Here is a 15,565-nt window from a genome sequence, read left to right on the forward strand (position 1 = left end):
TGGAGCGCCACAAGGATCTCTCCTAGGTCCTACTGCCCCTTGATAATATTATTAGAAAATACGGGATTAGTTTCCACTGTTATGCTGATGAAACTCAACTACACATCTCAATGAGACCAGATTAAATTTCTAAATTATCTAAGATAACAGAGTGTGTTAAAAATGTAAAAGAATGGACCAATAATTTTCCCCTATTAAGTTCGGATAAGACAGAGATATTACTTATTGGACCAAAAAACAGTACACAGAATCTAATAGATTACAATTTGCAACTAGACGGATGTACCGTTACTTCCTCTACAGTCAAAAATCTGGGTGTTATATTAGACTGCAACTTGTCTTTTGAAAATCATATTTCCCATGTTACAAAAACAGCATTCTTCCATTTTAGAAACATTGCCAAGCTACGAAACATGTTTCTGATGCAGAAAAGCTAGTTCATGCGTTCATGACCTCTAGACTGGACTATTTTAATGCATTGCTAGCTGGTTGTCCTGCATTTTCAATAAACAAGCTACAGGTAGTCCAAAATGCAGCAGCTAGAGTCCTTACCAGGTCAAGAAAATATTATCATATTACCCCAATTTTACAGTCTCTGCACTGGCTAACTATTAAGTTCCGTATCAGTTACAAAATATTATTACCTACTTATAAGGCCCTTAATGGTTTAGCTCCTGCATACCTTACTAGTCTTGTACCACGCTACAATCCATCACGCTCCCTAAGGTCACAAAACGCTGAACTTTTGGTAGTACCTAGGATTACAAAGTCCACTAAAGGAGGTAAAGCTTTTTCACATTTGGCACCAAACCTCTTGAATAGCCTGATAATAGCCCGATAAACCCTGATAATGTTCGGGGTTCAGACAAACTTTCTCTGTTTAAATCTAGATTAAAAACACATCTCTTTGGCCAAGCATTCAAATAATGCATCTCATAATTTTGGACTACAGTTATATCTGATTAAATGCGCATTATTATTCTTTAGCTTGGGTTAATCTAATTACTATTTTACTTGGTTGGAACAGCAACTACGCTAATAATGTCTCTATTTGTTTCTCTGTTTTGCCACGGATTTACACAAGCTTCAGTCTGTATCCAGAACACCTGAGAAGAGATGATGCCAACCCCTCAGAGAACCTCAGATGATGCCAACCCTGAAGCAACATACAGAACTACCAAATTTTGCTATAAGTTTGATTGCATCATATAATAATTGCTGTTAATAGTGTTCATCTGTTTGATTATGCCTTTTATTGATTTTTCCATACATTTCTGCCATATGCACATAAACTGAAACCGAATTCACATAAACTGAAACCGAAAAGCTGCTTTGCAACGATTTGTATCAAAAAGCGCTATACAAATATACTTGAATTATACTAATGCACCAATGTCTAATGTGCAACATATTGCCAATGAAATATTTAAAGCAGTGCAAAACAAGGGACAAAAATATGATATGATATATGAACTAATACATAAGTATCCTTAAGTTGGGAAAGGGCATTCTGTGAAATGGTACATACTTGTTGCAGTGGTGTTTCAGGTGTCTCTTGTAACTGTCTTCTTGAAGGAGGATGTCAGGATTACAGTCAGCAAGCCAGTCAGCCTGTGGCATGTGAGTTTGAGCAGCCTGCGGCTTCCCCTTCTTCCCTTTACGCCCCCGGGGCACTGGAGCAGACAGTCCTAAAAACCACAGTAATGTCATTGTCAGCATCTGCCTCTTCACATACTAAACAAAGGAAAGAAATTATGCAGTTTTTAGACTGGTTCCAGATCGGCATCCTACCTGAGTGGTTGGTCAGTGTGCGGCTCTGGCCATCCTCGGTAGGGGTTATGAGGTCCCAAATGAAGCTCTTGATGTTCTCGTCTCCACGGTAGTGGAGCAGGCAGTAAGCCAGGAGTGCGCGGCAGATGGTCTCTATGTCTCGCTCCCTCAGTGGGCGCTTAAAGCGTCCATGGGACAGGATGTCACCCCAGCGGCCCCAGCTATGCACAACAGAAGAGAAGTTAGCCAGAGCAAAAATAGCATGTGAAAACTTCAGTTTGTGTCCTTTCAGTTATTTAAAAAATTCAAGCCTTTTTGAATTGCAGTTGTTTGGTTTTGTAATGAAGCATGGGGTGGGGGAGGGGGGAAGTCAATGACAAAACTAGTTAAACTAATTCAAAAAGAGCATTTGTACTATCTGGGTAAAAAAAAACTAGCACAGTGTCAGGATCGTTCAAGTATAATATTACTCTACGGTTGTGCCATTTCTCACAAACTGAAGGAGGAGGGGTGGCACCACTGCATTGCTGGCATGGTATATGACCATGAGGAGACCCAATGCCCTTGTTATTTGATGGAGTACTCAAGCGCTCTCTAAGCACAAGCCTAAAGGGCTTTTTGGGGAAAGTGTGTGTGTGTGTGTGTGTGTGTGGGGGGGGGGGGGGGGGGGTCTGCTCTGATTTCACAGCCCTACACTGCTTTTCCAAAAAAAAAAAAAAAAAAAAAAAAAATTCAGAAGAGACAAAGCCCTCAGACTTGATGGATCTAATTTGCCGTATAGCCCAGGGGTCTAGATGTGTCTGACTGGAAAGAAAAAAAAAGAAAAAAAAAAAAAAAAAAATACTGGTCAGACATGGTGCATGCAGTCAGCCATGATTAGTGCTGAGTGCACTGAGGCCTGGCGGTTAATTAACTGTGTGCGTTAGATAGCGCCGTGTCTGCCACTGCCCCGGGACAAGCAAGCGTGACAAACTCGGCCACTGCACTGGTGGGCCATGAGCTACCAGATATTCTCATTCCAAATGGAAAACAAGACGAGACGAGGGGAATTTGGAAGATGATTAAAAACAAAGCAGGAAGCTGAATATCCTGTCTCATGGCACTGGGACGGACTTCCTGCTAAAGCTGGTTTCCATTGCGAGTTACGATTAAGGGAAATATGTTTTCAACAAATATGGACTGAAAACGTCTGATGCATAGAATTAGTTTGCAGCAATAATTGTAACTTGTATGTTTCTATGTGGGAAACACGTGGGGATCCCCCCCCCCCAATGGGGGTGCATCGTTGCCCTATAGGGTCATGTATAGTTGGTGCACTCAAAGCAGCTTTTGAGGAAAAAAACCATCTGCTAAATGACAACTAATTATAGGGATAGGCCCCAGGGACTGCTCAAGAGCAAGATGGCGATTTAGCAAAATCTCAGTAAATTTTCAGGCTAAAGCAGCCCATTAAAAAGGAGTACAAAGCTGTTAAAACCAACAACAACACTTTAATATGACCATTTCCAGACTGCACTCACCCATACACCAGCAGGTTCTTCTCCACTCTGAAGCACTCACTGCGGGGGTACCCCTGGGTTCGGTCCTGGGGCCTCCGCGGTTTCTGAATGGGCTTGTCCTCCGAGTCACTCTCAAGCTCTGAGTACTCCATCAAATCATCCTCCTTCATAGAACTGTAGTGCCGAGTCTGCTTCCGGACCCGTGGAGTGTCAATCACCAGAGTATTCTGACGAGATACAATCTTGGGTTAGAATGCTCTCTCAATGGTTTAAGACAGCAGAAAAAGTTTGTGCATGTTTAGCACTTTTAGTACCATACCATGGTAGCACCATGATATAGGTGGCAGACCTCTGCTGAAGGACACATGCAGAAAATACTGAGATAGAGCATTTTAATTTAGACATAACATGGGAGTTTCCCTTCAAGCAGATATAAGCTACTTAGCGCTTCCAATTCTCCTGAGTGCAAAGAACAGTGGTAATTACAGAAAATGCTTCCCATGGCCAAGTTTAAACAATTTTGCTTTTGCTCAATTACGGCTACATTCCACGCACTGTTAGTCTGGGAAAATCAGCCTCATTAATTATGGCCAGATAGCATATTTATGAGGAGTGACACCACCGAGTGTGGTAGAAACTATCCAGATTTGGATTCACACCATCTTCAGTTATCAATTGTCAGACAGAATTATGAAAATGATACCTGTCAAAAGCTGCTAATGCATGACCCGACATTAACGAAACAATGAATAATAGTCAGCTGTAAGTGCTCCACACGATTACACAAGAGAGAGGTGCTACAGATTAGTGCCTCACTTCATGCAACATCTTCTGTGAAGCATTTCACAGCACAAGAGAGCTCCTTTTCACCATTAAGTTGCAGCTTACCCTGCCATTGATCACATCCAGGTCCAGCTCTGCTTTCTTTGCCCATTTCTGCCAGAAATCTGGGTCCTCCAGAGAAATGTCGCTTCTGTTCCCAGAGGCCACAAAACTTGCCTGGTAGGGAAAAAATGAATATAAATAGTGAGATCAGAGACACTTAACCTTTAGGTTGCACTATTTTAAGAGCCAGATGAAATGGGTAGTATGCTTATATAAAGGTAATTATGCAATCACATTGATAGGTAGGTCAGTTTTTTTTGTTAATATCATCAATTCTTCAGCCATGGCAAAAAGACTGAAAGATTTTAAATGTCATCACCTTAGCAAATGTTGAGCCTTTGCCTTCTGATTCAATAGTAATGGTCTGTGTACGTCTCTGCAAAATCTGATCAATGTCTTCTTCACAGAACTTAGATCCCTCATCCTCCTCATCCATTATAGCACCATACGCTCCTTTCCTTAGAAGGTCCTCAATCTCCTTTTTAGAGAGCTGCTGATCCTAAAAAAAGGGGAGTATGAATGAACTTCACATAATACAGATCTCAATAAATTTACTGTTTTCATCTTGGACCTTTTATGGAGTGGACAAATTTAGGCAGACGGTAAAAAGGAAAATAAGGCAGAGTGCACTGGAATTAGAGGTCTTTCCACTGACCGCTAATATGTGCAAAGAATGTTTGATTAATGAACCATCTGGAACACTGTTTGAGTGAAACACCAGAAAAAAGGTGGCACTGTCTGCAGTTCATACCCCATTGGCAGCATTTTCCCTCCCGCTCATGGACTGAAGCACAGCCTTGTCCAATCCTAACTTCAGACTGGCCTTGTCAAACATCTCTCTTTCGTAGGAGTTCCTGGTGATCAGGCGGTAAATCTTCACAGCCTTGCTCTGTCCTATCCTGTGGCAACGAGCTTGTGCCTGAAGGCAACAGCACAAAACGGTCACACACACAGTGTAGAGAACTCACATTTATACACACACACACTCATCCTAGAAAACTGCTAAGGTTGCAGCAGAGTACTTCCAGCTGAGTTACTAGTTGGAATGCAGCTAAAAGATGCTTTGTGAAATAAAATAGCTTCCAATGAAGGTACAGCAGTTTCCCATACACAGGGACCATATATGGTAAGAAACAGCCATGATTACCTGCAAGTCATTCTGAGGGTTCCAGTCAGAGTCAAATATAATGCAAGTATCAGCTGCAGTTAAGTTAATACCCAGGCCTCCAGCCCTGGTGCACAGCAGGAACACAAAACGGTCAGAGTCTGGTCGTGAAAAGCGGTCAATAGCTGCCTGGCGGAGGTTTCCTCGAACTCTGCCATCTATACGCTCATATGGATACTTGAGAACAGGAAATGGAGTATTAACCACACCTTATAGGTAATGCCATTTTATTAAGCATTTTCTGTTAACCCAATATTGTTATTTTTTTCAGTTTCTACCCAGCATATGAGATTGCACATTATAAGGTTTCTCTCTCAATTTGTTGGCAGTGCTATGGGCTCAAGCATCCTACCGTCTCTGGATGAGGTAGTCCTCCAGGATGTCCAGACAGCGCACCATCTGGGAAAAGATGAGCACACGGTGACCCCCAGCCTTCAGTTTGGGGAGCAGCTTGTCTATCAGCACCAGTTTTCCTGCAGCCTGGATCATGGCCTGGAGGTGGAACTCTGGGTGGTCTAAGGAGTGACTCTCCCGGAACTCCTCCATTATCTTCTCCTCGGCTCCTACAGACAGAGAAAAGAGTGAAATTTCAGTCTGACTGACTGGAAAAATAGTAATAACCTTTGAGCATACACTTAACATAAACAAGTTTTCTGTTCACACAAAGTTTTACATCAGAGTCTACTGCTCACCATTGATGAGGTAGGGGTGATTACAGCACTTTCTCAGCTCCATCATGGTGTTCAGCAGGTTGGGAACATTGGATCCTCCTCCACCGCCGCCACTTTTGGACAGGAAGGCAAAGTTCTTCTCCAAGATGGCACGGTAGTATTTCTTCTGCACATTGGTCAGCTCTACTTCAATGATGGTCTCCTCTTTCGGTGCAAGATTTTTCTCCACATCCTCCTTTAGTCGGCGCAGCATCATAGGCTTCAGGATGCCTTGCAGTTTTTGCACCTGAAACCAGAAAGTGACATTAGATAACATCCAAGCATCACTAAAAATGCACCTCATAACAATTGCGATGGTTTAACAATGCTGATATTCCATACCTGTTCTTCTGTTTTAAGATCTCCAAACTCCTGCATGAAGGTCGACTCAGAGGGAAACCTGTCAGGCTCCAGGAAATTAAGGAGACTGAAGAGCTCCTCCACTGTGTTTTGCAGTGGGGTTCCAGTCAGCAGGACTTTGTGTTCCTATGAAAGGCAGAGCATCTCATTAAGTCACTGTTCTTTTCTTTAACAAAAACAAATCTAATAAAAATTGTTTCCACAATTTTTACAAGGAATTTAAATTACTTGTCCAATCATTTGTGATTACTGGATATGGATTTTTATTTTTATTTTATCAAATCCATACTTGACTCATTAAAGGGATACTCCACCTCAAAATGAAAATTTTGTCATTAATCACTTACCCCCATGTCGTTCCAAACCCGTAAAAGCTCTGTTCATCTTCGGAACACAATTTAAGATATTTTAGGTGAAAACCTGGAGGCTTGAGACTGTCCCATAGACTGCCAAATAAATAACAGTGTCAAGGTCCATAAAAGGTATGAAATTCGGCATGAGAATACTCCATCTGCCATCAGACGTGCAATCTGGGTTATATGAAGCGACGGAAACACTTTTTGTAAATGAAGAAAACAAAAATAATGACTTTATTCAATAATTCCTTTGTCAACAATCTCCTCTGTCTCTCTTCATATCACCGTATGCTGTGTATGCTCTTCTGTATCATCCGCGCCACAAGGATGTGCTGTTTCTACGTGTATTTAGCTTTGATATGAAATAAAACAGCGCATCCTTGTGGCACGGATGATACAGAAGAGTTTTCTTCACTTACAAAAAGTGTTCCCGTCACTTCAAATAACCCAGATTGCACATCTGATGGCAGATGGAGTATTCTGAAGACGACTTTCATACCCTTAATGGACCTTGACACTGTTATTTATTTGGCAGTCTATGGGACAGTCTCAAGCCTCCAGATTTTCATCCAAAATATCTTTAATAATTGTGTTCCGAAGACGAACGGAGCTTTTATAGGTTTGGAACGACATGGGGGTAAGTGATTAATGACAAAATTTTCATTTTGGGATGGAGTATCCCTTTAAGGCATTGAGACCAATTTTTGAGTTTTGAATTTCTTTTCTAAAATAATAAAATTCCCTGATAATTCCAGATTTTCCAGCACCCTGAATCTTGTAACTAGTAAAGGTTAAAGCTAGAGCAACATTTATAGCAGGTTATTTTCAGCAACATCATGTTTCTGAGATGGAAGGGGAAGCACTAACCATGTCCATCATCTTTAGGCCCTCAAGCAGCTTGCAATTCCTGTTCTTGAGCCTATGAGCCTCATCAATGATCACACAACGCCACGGCACACTCCGAAGCTCGGGGCAGTCCGTCAGGATCATCTCAAATGTGGTGATGATTGCATGGAATTTGTAGGCTCCCTTTATTACACGACCCTGAAGGAAGACAGCTTTTGGTTACAATGAAGGGCACTTGAGAACCCAAACCTATGTATAGAGTCATGTTTAACCTTATATTTGTCCTGCAGATAACTTGTGAAACATTAGCTTCAATAACTTCAAAGTTATAAAATGCATATCACACATGACAAAAGTAGCATTACATACCTGTGAGTCTCTGTAGTACATCTCGTAAGCCTGAATAGTCTTTCGGCTGGCCTGGCTACCGTGATAGACAACTACATTTAGCTCAGTCCATGTCCTAAACTCCCTCTCCCAGTTGGGGATGGTGGAAAGAGGTGCAATCACCAGGAAAGGGCTGTGGATTCCCTTCAGGTATATCTCATAGAGGAATGTGATGGACTGGATTGTTTTGCCAAGGCCCATTTCATCGGCTAAAATGCAGTTTCGTCTGAGAACAGAAACAAAAAGTGCAATTGCACCGGTAAGAATATGAATTTTCATAGAGGCCGCAATTCATGACATCCTTGCATTTAAATGGTATACAAAATGCACTTCAGTCCGTGTGTGAGTGAGCAGTGCAGCTGGATGGCTAGGTAATTGCATACATACGTGTTGTACCAGTTGAAGAGCAGCCAGTTGACTCCCTCCAGCTGGTATTCCCTGAGCGCATTGCCGTTTTTATATTCTCTGGAACTCTCGGATTTCTGCCAGTCACTGGCGGGAGGTCGCTCCTGTTTCAAATAAAACAATTCCTGTTAGTGGTTTCCGTGCAACCGCAAGAATGTGGCCCTCTCCCCTCACTTGCTCAGCACTCCAAAGAGAAAATAAAGAGAGGGCTAGAGAAGTGCCAGCTCTTACCACGCGCTTCGGCTGCGGCTCACGCTCCATCACTCTCTCGAACTCCTCAATCTTCCCTTGGTCGATGTCAGCTTTTAACTCCCACGTGCTGTCCTCATAGGGCAAGGAGCACCACTTCACCAGGTACAGAGTTACAGGCTGCAGGAACACATGTCAAAATGTTATCCAAAAGAGGGTTCTCACATTTTTCTGAATTTTTCTGGGGGCGGTCTGACTGACATCTTCACAGCTGCAAAATATCTACTAAGAGCTTTAATCAAAGGTAATCCATGTTGTTTTGAGAGACAGATGCTTTGAGAACAATTGAAGTGGATTGATGAGAGAGAGAAGTCATACCTCTCCATTTTCATCGGTGCTTTTAGACACATCCAGAACTCTGTCCACCTCCACATAATCTGGGTTGAAGGGCTCATCATCCATCTGTCAATAAGAGTGTGATTGATTGGTTAGATGGAGCATTGCAGAATGGCGGCTTCATTGCTGCTTGAGTTTCAACTACTACGAGGCTCTAAATGAGAATCTACTAGGTAGAATATTTTCAGATCTCTCTGATGTGGGTGGCATAAATTGATCTGGGAAAACCCCAATGGGTTTTGATTGAAAAGCCCTTTCGAATGTAGTGTGGAGTTGCAAACCAGAAACGAAAGTCCTGACATACATTTCAATGCAACGGCTTGAATTCCTTTAACTTGTGAACTGAACCAGGCAGCATGTGCCGAGAGATTGCGTACAACAGAGATAAGAGCCTGAAGTGAGCCATTTTATTGCCTTAGCATGGATGATATTGTTCAAAAAGCCACCATAATACCAGCACAACACACCATTCTTGAGCATACATACTGTCACCATTATCAGTGAGGGCCATAAAATGAGGGGGGACGGAATGGAATAAATATAAAAAAAAAAAAAAAAAAAAAACCATTTGGGACAAAATGGTGGATGACAAGGAAAATGGAGGGTTGATGCTAACCTCAGTTAGGAAATTACTAAGGGCCTGTTTGGCTTTGAACCTCTTGATCTTCTGCTGGATTCTCTTATCCTTCTCCAGCTCTTCGATGTCTGCCCAGCGACAGTGCAGGTAAGAGCTGTAAAAAACAAACAATAAAAAGTAATTTCCTGGGTGACCTCAGCAAAAGTATAGTCCAGAAATTCTACATGTCAGATAAACAAGACTGAGGATGTTTGTGTGGGAGCACAATAAGAAATCTTGTTCTTAATTAACAGGTGTATTAAGAGGCCATAATTCATCTGCATAGTTTTATGCATTGAGAAAATCTGATGATATACTCAGTTTAGTAGCTTGTTTGCACTACTTAATGCAAAAAAAATCCATTAAATGTTTAAGTCTTTAAATCTAATAATTCTAGTTTTCTTCATTATATAAATAAGTGACATTAGATGGAAGGCATGCTATAACAGATACTCACAAGCCTTTGAATTTGACATAAAACTCCTCAACCTCAACCTCTTCACCAGACGTCAACTGTAAAATAAAGAGCAGGAACATTATTTGGTGATGAAAAAGTGTGTTTGTAACATGTTTGGAGCTGTCAAATCACTAGTATGCATGACTTTCAACCATCACAAGTGTAACCCACTTCCTGTGACAAACAACACTGCTTTTTGGCATTGCTCTCAACTGTAATGCCCCAGAACAAAAGTAGTATGACAACAGAGACTGGGAGTGGATAAAAAATAAATAAAAAAAATAAATAAATAAAAGCGCAATCCTCCTCCTCCTATTCTCTTTCTCCAGCTAGTAGTACGCCGTGCGGCTGAGTCATGAATCACTTCAGCTCCTCTACCACACACAGCCTCATTCACAGGCAGCTGACCCGGGGCCTGGCTTCCTGCCAAAACCACAGCTCTACGGCAGACGCCAAACCTACCATTTCCTCGGGCGGGAGCCCATTTGCAGCTGCGCTACTAAGAGCCATGCACGGCGTATTATTTTTGGCCAGGCTTTGTTTTGTGGTGCTGTTTCAAAGAAGTAACATTGCACGCTGCCACTGCCTGCGTCTAAGGGCCTGAGATTAATCACGCTGAGAGACAGTTTATTCTTACATGGCTTCATCTCAAGACCTTGCACCAGCTTTGCTCTGAACTGGCCATGGCCTTCACTGGATTAATACTACTGCTGTCGGGCCGAAGACAATATCAGCCCACTCAGGCATATTCCTGGCAATCACAGGGTCTGGGGCAGGATTTGAGACAGCTGTTAGGTGTAATCTGCCCTGATCCGGTAGACAGCAGCGGTTAAAGCTCATGTGAGAGGCTTTCAACAGCTCAGCTCACCTCTTTCTTTCCCATACGCATCCCCATGATCTTCTCCACCACAGGGCCCTCCGCATCCAGCAGCTCCTACGGCACACGTGGGAATGAAGGACATGAAGTCAGTGTGAGAACATCCATCATGCATAACAAACAGCAGGTTACATCAGCAGTTTTCTAACTCTACTGTGGGGATTGTTAATCAGCCATCAGCATAAACAAACTTAGACATGACACACCCAAATGTTCAAGATAATGACCTGCTGCTCAGATGTGGTTGGAGACTTTGGTCCAGGAGAATCATCTCCATCGTCGTCGTCATCAGAAATTCTGAACTCCAGGTCCTCAGTGTAGCGTTTCCTCTTCACCTGCCGACTAGATCGCCTCTTCTGCAGTCAACATACGCACACAAAAAGTTACACAATGGCAAAAAAAAGAAAAGAAAAGAATATTAACAGAAAAACGCATACTAGGGCTGGGCGATATGGCAAAAAAATTAAAATCGCTTTTTTCAGAATGTTTGACTGATTCTCCATATTTACAGTTTTTAACTAGTAAACTTGAAAATGTAACTACAACATGATTCAAGTAACTTTTTCTTTATTAACCCTCCAGCTACAGAAAATTATATTCCAAATGCACCACATATAATGTTCTCAACATGATGTAAATGTTATTCTTTGTAGAAAAGATGCATGAACTACAACTACATTTTGTACAGACTTCTCATATGTTCAGAAATAATACAATGAAAATGTTTTTTTTTTTTTTTAAACTGTCAAAAGTCAAGGCAATTCAAATTACACCAGTAGACTATTACTAACCATAGGCTAAATGTTCTGTAAAAACAATGAACAGGAGCTTTCAGCCTGTCACCATGATGCAAACATGAAATATCAGAGTAGTAGTTCTTTACAGGTTTTTTTTTTTTTTAACCATATTAGTTGACCACCAGAAAAGTTTTTTTTTTAAACAATAATATCGTTATTAGATAAATGCCAAGTAAAAACTTTAGCAATGCTTACCTGAACACCATCATCTTCCTCTTCCTCCACTGAATGTGGTGGTGTTTTCTCCACATCAGAGGTGACTGAGGGCTCTCTCTTGCGCTTTGCATCTTTCTTGGTGCTGCTACTGGACTCCGAGTCAGACTTTTTAGCACTGTGGGTGAACAGGGAGGTTTGGTTAATGTAACAGTCAGACCAATAAACCACAGATTTGTCTGGTTCATATGTCAAACCATTACACTATAAATAGTTTTAGTAAAGAACAGAAGAGCAAACAACCAGTCCAAAAACTTTTAAAGTTATAATTTATATGAATGCATAAGGGAACTTATATTTTTTTCTGTTCAGTCTTATTTTATAATTTAATTCAAAAAAGTCACCTGTTAGCTTTAACAATTAACTTAAAAAGTAAACAGAACAATTAAATGCTTTAATAAAAGTTCTGCAATCAAAACAAGATGCCATAAAACCATGTATAATTTTTACAAGAATTGGAAAACTGTCATTTTAGGTGTATAACATCACACCACTGTTGCAACGTCATGTGAAAATGTATACAAGGAAGAAGAAGGCAATCGACAGCTTTTGTACCTTTTCCCTACATTTCTTTCTCCATACTACCATATGTTCACACATACAGAAGAGGGGGAAAATGGATTAAGCTTTAAAGCCCTTCCCCTCTTAAGTTCGGTTTCAGACACACAAATGAGGGAATGAGGGGGAAGACTAGAACTAGTTAACTCCACTTCCAGTTCAGAGTCGCGCTCTCTCCCTGCCACAGATTACACAATGCCCTGGAGGCTCTCGCGCTCACTCACTCTGGGGCCCTCCTCTCTTTTCATTCGCACGCCAAGAGCAATCAAATCGCCCTGGTAACCGGCGGTCACGTGACCCGCACCTGTTCCTCTGGCTGGACGCCACTGGCTAAAGCCATCTGCTTGCCTCAGTCAGAGTCTCTCTCTCCAACACTCCTCAAGCACCTGCAGCCGCACCGCTCTGTGGCTTTGGGTTTCATACTGTCACTGCTCAGCAAACACAGCCAGAAATAAGGAGAAAAAAAAAGAAGGCACATACAAAAGAAAGAAAGAAAAAAAGGGATAGGAGGTGGGGGGGAAGCCACGAGGGCAGGAAGAACACTCAGTGTAGGGGGAGGGATGACAGGCTTCCTTTCGATGGCTGACCTTTATAAATCATAAAAGGCAAAGAGCTGCTATAGGATGCAGGACACACTGTAGATACATAGGCCAGCAGGATGGGCTGTGGTGCGAGTAGACTTAGAGACGAACTGGCAGAGAGAGAGAGAGAGGGGCTAATTGGCATTAGTAGGGGGAGGACGCAGGCCCCGCTGCAGGTTTGTATGAGCCACACCGCTCCAGTGCTGACACTCAGGAGGAGGAGAGAGGGCCAGGGGGTTAATGGGACACCTGCCGTCGCCAGTGAGATGACTCATCTTCAGCTGGACCCCCCCACGGTGCTCCCTCTAACAGCAGCTGCTCACATGTACACACACACACACACGACTGTTTACCCTCAACAGCTCTTTTGCGGCGTCGCACAAGCACAAACGTAAACACACGTACACAAAACTGCAGAGAATGAACATGCTACGACAAGTTAACAAACGCAAACAAAAATGAGCGTCTGTGTCCTTCAAAGCGAGGAGCTAATTAGGAACCACCAGACAAAACAAGGTCACTTTAACAATAATAAAAAAAGGAGACAGGACCTGAACACCCTCTTAGTCACAGAGTTGTGCTTGTGAGTGGAATCAAAGGAGGCGGTGCAATTAAAATCGCACTAAAACATGCCTGAATTATGGGTGGGGAAAGCCTAAGTATAGGACATATAACAAAAAGCTTCTGAAAATACTATCTTACTTTAAAAGATGAGATATGTGAGAGAAGGAACACAAACTGTGCTGTGGAATGAGAGGAAGGGCTAGAAAGAGACTCGGCAGAAGGTTCGCAAGCGTGTGATAATAGGTGGAAAAGGAGATTGTAGGCATGCAAGAGTGTGTGAAAGCGTTAGAGGCCTAGTCAAGAAGAAACACAGGAAGAGAGTCAGGAGGAAGCAATGGCATTGCATCTTGTGCTCTCAGAGCAAGGTCACCGGTGCTGTAGAGCCATTCAATTACTCGGCATCACTGAGAAGGCAGGTTTAATACATAAACTGCAACCACACATAGACAAACATGCTCATGTTTGTGTTTCATTGTTCTTGCACAAAAACAAAGCAACATATAGTGCAGTTCAAAAATTTTGGATGTTAATGATTTAAATGTTTTTTTAAAGAAGTTTCTTATGCTCATCAAGGCTGCATTTATTTGATGAAAAAACAGAAACAAATTAAATGTTGTGAAATATTATAGCAATTTAAACGGTTTTCTGTTTTAATATAATTTAACATGTAATTCATTCCTGTGATGACAAAGCTGAATTTTCAGCATCATTACTCCAGTTTTCAGTGTCACATGATCAGAAATCATACTAATATGCTGATTTACAATCAGTGTCAGAAATGGAGTTGTGCTGCTTACATTTTTTTAGGGACCTTTTATACTTTTCAGAATTCTTTGACAAAACGTTAAAAAGGAGATGTTTATTCAAAATAAATTGTGTTACAATATACACTACTATTCAAAAGTTTTTCTCTTTTTTTTAATGAAATTTATGCTTTTATTCAGCTAGGATGTGTTTAATGGATAAAAAGTGATAGTAAAGACTTGTATGATTAGAAAAGACAATATATTTATATTTTGAATAAATGCTATTCTTTTTAACTTTTTCTGCATCACAGAAATAAATTATATTTTAAAGTATATTAAAATAGGAAACCAATATTAGAAATTGCTATAATTTTTGATCAAAGAAACAGTTTCAGAGCATAGGGTCTTTCATGTGCATAGCATGGGGGGTGGCTCTTTGTTTTAAGCAAGGGAGTCTTTGATGGACAGCAATGCGAGTCTTCACTCTTGCCTGTGCCCCAGAGGCTGCGCATTCAGCGTTCGGCACACTTCTTGAATCCATTCAGCACACCATCTTACTCGCTCACTCTTTTGAGACGGTGGCCTGTCTGATCCCCAAAGCAGTGACGAGACTTCACAAGAACAGAAAACTCCTAAGCTCAGGTGGGACAGGTCTGCTAGTCTTAGAAGGATAAAATATACAGGGAGGACTAAGTTGGATGCTTGGCCCTTTCCTTCTGTTGTGCCATCCACCTCTCTGCACTTTGTCTTTGAGGTTCAATGTCACACAGAATTCAGCTTTTTTTCCACTGGAGCCTGGAGGGAAGACAAGGTGGAGTGCTTGTTTGAGGACAAATAAGCAAGCAGTCTGGCGTAAAGGTGCTGTAGTTAGACTCGTGAGCAAACAGGCATGCTGGTCCCACAAGCGAAGATCTTTGAGTACACACACATTGCAGCACTTCCTATGCAACCGCGACTGTTGTGGTTTTCGTATCTGAGCGCACAGGATGTAGCGAAGATAATCTGCGAAAGAGAAAAAGAGACTGCTTCGACATGAGATGGAAATCTAAGGGTCGGCGGAACTGCCCACCCAGGTTAGGTGGTTATGCAGTTAGAAAACAACCCCACTGACTAAAATGGGGGCTTTGCTATAGTTGCTTGGGAACCTGCCAATAAATTGAAGGTGAGAGGTGCGTATTTGCAATGCAA

The 15,565-nt window shown here is 41.8% G+C and overlaps 1 protein-coding gene across 3 annotated transcripts in view; it reads right to left on the reverse strand.

Annotated features, from left to right (window-relative positions):
* The window catches only part of LOC109059637 (chromodomain-helicase-DNA-binding protein 7-like), a 52,641-nt gene that overhangs the window by 11,782 nt on the left and 25,294 nt on the right, over positions 1-15,565 (reverse strand). For all 3 annotated transcript variants that reach the window (XM_042718124.1, XM_042718122.1, XM_042718123.1), the window contains 20 exons: positions 11,911-12,046; positions 11,146-11,274; positions 10,910-10,975; positions 10,042-10,097; positions 9,585-9,699; positions 8,951-9,034; positions 8,615-8,752; positions 8,366-8,487; positions 7,961-8,204; positions 7,613-7,789; positions 6,372-6,515; positions 6,012-6,276; positions 5,672-5,882; positions 5,302-5,497; positions 4,906-5,073; positions 4,474-4,653; positions 4,158-4,268; positions 3,291-3,496; positions 1,792-1,991; positions 1,529-1,688 (listed from right to left, as the gene is read on the reverse strand). In XM_042718124.1, coding sequence (XP_042574058.1) covers positions 1,529-1,688; positions 1,792-1,991; positions 3,291-3,496; positions 4,158-4,268; positions 4,474-4,653; positions 4,906-5,073; positions 5,302-5,497; positions 5,672-5,882; positions 6,012-6,276; positions 6,372-6,515; positions 7,613-7,789; positions 7,961-8,204; positions 8,366-8,487; positions 8,615-8,752; positions 8,951-9,034; positions 9,585-9,699; positions 10,042-10,097; positions 10,910-10,975; positions 11,146-11,274; positions 11,911-12,046 — 3,108 coding nt within the window. The remainder of the gene's footprint in view (positions 1-1,528; positions 1,689-1,791; positions 1,992-3,290; positions 3,497-4,157; positions 4,269-4,473; positions 4,654-4,905; positions 5,074-5,301; positions 5,498-5,671; positions 5,883-6,011; positions 6,277-6,371; positions 6,516-7,612; positions 7,790-7,960; positions 8,205-8,365; positions 8,488-8,614; positions 8,753-8,950; positions 9,035-9,584; positions 9,700-10,041; positions 10,098-10,909; positions 10,976-11,145; positions 11,275-11,910; positions 12,047-15,565) is intronic.

Source organism: Cyprinus carpio, chromosome B2 (genome assembly GCF_018340385.1).
Source record: "Cyprinus carpio isolate SPL01 chromosome B2, ASM1834038v1, whole genome shotgun sequence".
NCBI classification, from domain to species: Eukaryota; Metazoa; Chordata; class Actinopteri; order Cypriniformes; family Cyprinidae; genus Cyprinus; species Cyprinus carpio.